A 6408-nucleotide genomic window follows, 5' to 3' on the forward strand; every position below is an offset into this window, starting at 1 on the left:
ATGGTGACAAAAATTCTCCCTTAATGAATTCCACTTCCCAAATATTCAAACTGATGAATAAATGGAAAGCGGGGGGACTATCTGTATTGGGGAAAATTATATTTATGTATATGGTGACGTGTCATGACATATAGACTGGTCAAACAGTCAAAGAAATAAGGTTGGTTAACAGATACGAGCAATAACAGATACGAGCAACAACAGATACGAGTAAATTAAATAGAGGGGGTGCGTGCAGTCATACAAGTAATTCAACGCTCGTACCTATTCAAGACATTTAAAACTCAAAGATAGTGAAGAATCAAAGGAATGAATCTGACAGCAAAAAGGAGCCTAGATACAGCATTTAATGAGTATTAATTATTGGAAACGTTAGAGAATATGTATTTAATGTATATGATTGCATAACGTAACATTTAAAGTCATTAATCGCCCATAATAGTATTATTATGACAAAGGTAAGGCTCGTATCCCAAAAGAGCTATAAAAAGGGAAGAAACAAACAATTGTAGGCAGAGGTGACTATTGGAATATACTTTGATTTACCAGCTTTCATACTTAGCTATTCTAAAATTTCTTTCTTTATTTACTTTTTCGATTATCAGTAACCCGATTCTTATAATTTCTAGCTTTGACTAAGAACCTTTTTTGGTTAAACAATAGTGGATTACTCATCTCCATCTTTAGATGTAGGTCAATTGATCGAACCACGTTAAATATTTGGGTCTCTTTTGAGTATTTCTCTTTTGTTGTCTGATTTATCGTTTTTTAAGATATGTCGTGTTAGCTTCCGCATGACACCTAATTATTTCGATCATAAGATAAGTCGGAAGAAATGCTGGCAAAAGAAAAGTAGAATAGAACAAAAACTAATCCTTCTTTGCCCTCTTTGACTTCAATGTGGTGGTTTTTATAGCACAATTTGCTTTGCTTATAATTTAAAGGTTTCATATATACATGACCAAGCAGGCAGCAACACATGGTTTTGCCTTTCATCAGCAAAACATTATCTGCCACTGAAAAATTAAATCTTCCAAAAACTATTGGCAGTTGCGAAAAGTCCTACATATGAGTTGATATCTCAAGTAATTAAGACTTCCACATTCTGTTGTCGACCAATGTGAACAGAGAAAGAAAGGGATCATCTTCTATACATTTCAAACTAACTTCATCCACAAATTGAAGGCCCCATATCAACATGGCCAACAGGCATCAACACATGGCTTTGCCTTTGGTGGTTAGTGGTAAACACTTCAGCTCCAATCTCTTATATAAATAATACCCCTTCCATGAGCCTTTTAATCATCTACTACAAGCATTATCTATTCAGCTATCAAAGGTTTTTGATATTTACTTTACGTTTGTGTTTCCAGCCTTCCGGAGGAAAGAACAATGTTAAGTGCTAAGAAACTCATCAAGATGGCCAGGAAATGGCAGAAGTTTGCAGCCATGCAGAGGAAGAGGATTTCACTTCCAAGAAATGGCAATGATGCAGACAGTTGTAGTACATCTTCATCTTTTACACCCGCCAAAGGCCGGTTTGTAGTTTATACAACTGATCAAAGGCGCTATGTGATTCCATTGGCTTACCTGGAGAATGAGGTCATTGTACAACTTTTAAACATGTCTGAAGAAGAGTTCGGGCTTCCAAGTGGAGGCCCTATTACATTACCATGTGATTCAACATTCATGGACTACATCATTTCACTAATCAAGAAAGGTGCAGCTGCTGGAGATCTTCATAAAGCATTGCTCCTATCAATTAATTCATGTTGTTGTTCAACTTCTTCTTTGCACCAAGAATGGGGAAAGCAGCAGCTCCTTGTTTATTGATTCATTATCATTAAGTTTTGTAAATGACAGCTCAAAAAAGATTGTATAGCAGGTGAAAATTAGGAATTTTAAGAAGTGTATTACAGATGGATTGATCCCGGAGGGAGCATAATCAACGGGAGCAAAACGAATTTCTATCACCTGATGACATTTAATGGAGAATATTCCCTAATATTAAATAAGTAGTCGTTGCAAAGAATTTTGGCACTTATGGCCTGCCTTACACCTTCTTCAATGACCCCCTTTATTGTCATTTAGTAGGAGCTTGATCCTAAGGTCTTGTTTCCAAGGTATAGCTATAAATAGTAGTTCCAACAACCACTGTATATAGGGACATGAAATCTCTGGTACAACTTATACTATACTACATTCTAAAGCTAAATAATGTAACCTTATTCTCTGTCTGATATTGCTCTTACCGCTGTCATCGGAAGCATTGCTCCCGAAGTTAGGCTTACTATTTGTTTTGATTTTAACGCTAAGTCTTATTTTCAATCTAATTTATTTATCAGTTTGGATCAATAAATTTGCTTGAGTGACCTTTTGATATGCTATATGCATAATTAAGTGACTTCTCTGTTATAAACGAAAGAAACATGACTTTAATTAATAGGTAATTCTGAATAGTTGAGTGACCATTTGCTAATCGACTCGAAGATCAAAGCGACATATATACAACAAAATCTTTATTGGTGCTTATTCACTTCTCATTTTCTCAAAATCCCTTCAGTTGTTTGTCTAATGCCATTGCATATGATGATCATAACTAATATTCAAATCAATAAGTAAAAAATAGAAGAATTGCACTATTGTTGGTCCAAGAATGTTTCTTATACTATTAGTAATAGATTAGCTATGAGCCTTTGACAATTCTTCTGTTTGTATGTATGACTACTTAATTTCAATCAAAAGAGATGAAACTGGCTAATAGTTTTAAACAATAAATTCCTAGTTCAAGCTGGCAAAATGTAAAGGCCGGTAATTTAATCACTTAGGGTGTCCTTTGTCTAATTAACTTGCAGAGAATTATCTACTATGGTTAAATTATAAATATAATTTCTGTGAAGAATATAAAGTCAACTGTCAGAAAATTTAAAAATTATGCATCATGGACAGGACTCAGGAGTCGGATCCGGTTTGGGCTGCTTATGTTGAATTTAGTTGACATTCTTTATGAAGTTATATATATATGTGGCTGACTTAGACTGCAAACATCATATTCCACTCGACTTTAATAAACATTAAAAGTTGTGTGGTGCGCAAATATAACAAAAGTATCACTTATATTTGGGCGTATGTTTAAATAATCCACTAAATAATACTTTCGAGCAGGATTTCGTAAAATATTTTAACCAACTTTGACTATTAAATTAATAGAACTGTAAAAAAAAGAAAAAGATGTTCAATTGAAGTAATATAAGTCTTTTCCTATTTCCCTTCTATTAAACGTTAGAATCCTAATTCTGCTTTTCCTAAATGGTTAATCCCAAACCATTTAGGATTTGGCACATCCTTGTTACTATTATTTAAACTATTCATTTCCTTTGATTTTACATCACACTTTTAGCAACTAGAATCCAGTGCATACAGCATGGCATTGTATGCGACTTGTACTAATTGGCAAGCTATTCATTTTCTCGGTATTGAACACACAGCTCGGAGTTGCCATGCTCAATCAACAATCAAACATAGCAATGCGCCCGTCTATATCATTTGGTCTTTCCCTCCTTCGGGATTTATCAAGATTAATACGATGGCAGTTTTATACCTAATTCGGGATTTGGAGGTGTTGCACGAGAGGACAAAGGAAGGTGGATAGGTGAATTCTACGGCAGGCTTAGTAGGAAAGCAACATCTAGCCTTACTCCGGAATTATGGGCAAGGGCGGCTTCATAAAATTAGTGGCGTAAAGCCAAATTTTAATAAGAGGCCTTATACTTTTTTTATTAGTACGTATACACACATATATGCAAAAGAATTAGTCTTGCCATTTTTTTCATACTTGTTGTTTATAGTATATATATTCTTAAACGACATAAAGTCTTTAACTTTATATAGTAATATTATTATTTATATTAGAAAAGGGTAATTTAAATAACTGAGAGGTTAGACATGTATTTGCAATATGTTACCTTTGATATTATTGTAAAAAATATATATACTAATATGAAGATTTAAGTAGTTTAATTTAAAGTTTTAAAATATTTTTACTATTAAAGAGTATACATCTTTCTTTCCACCCTTGACATTCTCAATCAAATTTATAGAGTCTCAAATAAGACAAGAACATTAAAGGCAGTGAGTGTGTCATTCAGTTACCAAATATGGATGAAGCTGGTTGAACAACACGTTCATGGTGGGGCAGTAGTCTGTAAATAATTTTAATGAGGGGCGACTCAACAAAACTGGCGGCCTATCTCTATGTACTTGTATATATACTTGTTACTTCTCGAATACAACATGTGATAATGCACGGGAGAAAATATTATTGATTAATATTGACTTGTGTTTAACACGATACAATGAGCCCTATATACACACATAACATATCCTACTCCTAATACATATTGGATTAGGGTTATTTACTCCTAATTACATGACTATTCTAACACGCCCCCTCAAGCTGGTGCATATAAATCATATGTACCGAGCTTGTTACATATGTAATTAATACGAGGACCAGTAAGGGACTTGGTGAAAATATCTGCAAGCTGATCATTCGACTTCACAAACTTTGTAGCAGTATCTCCCGAGAGTATCTTTTCTCTAACAAAGTGACAGTCAATCTCAATGTGTTTAGTTCTCTCATGGAACACTGGATTTGACGCAATATGAAGAGCAGCTTGATTATCACACACAAGTCCCATCTGACTAATCTCACCAAATTTCATCTCCTTGAGCAATTGTTTGATCCAAATTAGCTCACATGTCGCCATAGGCATCGCTCGATATTCTACTTCTGCACTAGACCGAGCAACCACATTCTGTTTCTTGCTCTTCCAGGATACCAAATTTCCTCCTACTAAGACACAATATCCAGACGTAGAACGTCTATCAGAAGGTGATCCTGCCCAATCAGCATCCGAGTATCCAACGATCTGCTCATGGCCTCGATCCTCAAACAATAAGCCTTTGCCTGGAGCTGATTTTATATACCGAAGAATGCGAACAACTGCATCCCAATGACTATCACACGGAGAATCCATAAACTGACTCACAACACTCACAGAAAAGGAAATGTCAGGTCTTGTCACTGTAAGGTAATTTAATTTACCAACCAACCGTCTATATCGCGTAGGATCGCTGAGAGGCTCCCCCTGTCCTGGCAGAAGTTTAGAATTCGGATCCATCGGGGTGTCAACAGGTCTACAACCTGTCATTACTGTCTCCTCAAGAATATCTAAGGCATACTTTCGTTGTGATATCACAATACCTGAGCTAGACTGAGCGACCTCAATACCCAGAAAATACTTTAGTTTGGCCAGATCCTTAGTCTGAAAGTTTTGAAAGAGATGTTGCTTCAATTTAGTAATACCATCCTGGTCATTGCCGGTAATAACAATATCGTCAACATAGACCACCAGATAAATACAGAGACTCGAAGCAGAATGCCGATAGAATACAGAGTGATCAGCTTCACTCCGAATCATGCCAAATTCCTGGATAACTGTGCTGAACTTACCAAACCAGGCTCGAGGAGACTGCTTTAGACCGTAAAGTGACCGGCGTAAGCAACATACAAGGCCACGAGACTCCCCCTGAGCAACAAACCCAGGTGGTTGCTCCATATAAACTTCATCCTCAAGGTCACCGTGTAAAAAAGCATTCTTAATGTCCAGCTGATAGAGGGGCCAATGGCGAACAGCAGCCATGGATAGAAAAAGGCGGACTGATGCTATCTTAGCCACGGGAGAGAAGGTATCACCGTAATCGAGCCCAAATATCTGAGTATATCCCTTGGCAACAAGACGAGCCTTAAGACGATCAACCTTACCATCCGGACCAACCTTGACTGCATACACCCAACGACAACCAACAGTAGATTTACCTGAAGGAAGAGGGACGAGCTCCCAAGTACCACTCGTATGTAAAGCAGACATCTCGTCAATCATAGCCTGTCGCCATCCTGGATGAGACAATGCTTCACCTGTAGACTTAGGGATGGAAACAGAGGACAAAGAAGATAGAAAAGCATAATAGGGTGATGATAAACGATGATAACTCAAACCGACATAATGGGGATTAGGATTAAGGGTGGTCTATACCTTTCCGAAGTACAATCGGTGTACTAGGAAGAGACAAGTCCGCAGTAGGAGCAGGGTCAGGTGCAGGACGTGAATCAGCTGGGCCTGATGCTGGGTATGTCAAAAGTGGTGTTCCTGTGGCAGGGAGTCAAGGAGGAGCCACACTAGACTCCTCAACGGTTCGGAATGGGTAAGACTTCTGTAGCGGAAGGTGAATAGGTCTGTGGCCTTCTTGGATTTTGATAATGACGTTCGTTACACATACACCTCTATCTCCTTGTGTATCATATCATGGTAAGATGGTTGTCAGTTGGCTCTTATGTAGGTAGTC

At 37.2% G+C, this 6408-nt stretch overlaps 1 protein-coding gene across 1 annotated transcript; it reads left to right on the forward strand.

Annotated features, from left to right (window-relative positions):
• The first annotated feature begins 1392 nt into the window (after nucleotides 1-1392).
• LOC109211405 (auxin-responsive protein SAUR68-like) lies at nucleotides 1393-1833 on the forward strand. Its single transcript, XM_019374943.1, has one exon. The coding sequence runs from the start codon at nucleotides 1393-1395 to the stop codon at nucleotides 1831-1833; it is 441 nt and encodes a 146-aa protein (XP_019230488.1).
• Nucleotides 1834-6408: the final 4575 nt, after the last annotated feature.

Source organism: Nicotiana attenuata, unplaced genomic scaffold, assembly GCF_001879085.1.
Source record: "Nicotiana attenuata strain UT unplaced genomic scaffold, NIATTr2, whole genome shotgun sequence".
NCBI classification, from domain to species: Eukaryota; Viridiplantae; Streptophyta; class Magnoliopsida; order Solanales; family Solanaceae; genus Nicotiana; species Nicotiana attenuata.

Bases quoted from the DNA above. Each gene is read 5' to 3' on its own strand.
- LOC109211405 (XM_019374943.1), top strand. From the start codon at position 1,393: ATGTTAAGTGCTAAGAAACTCATCAAGATGGCCAGGAAATGGCAGAAG.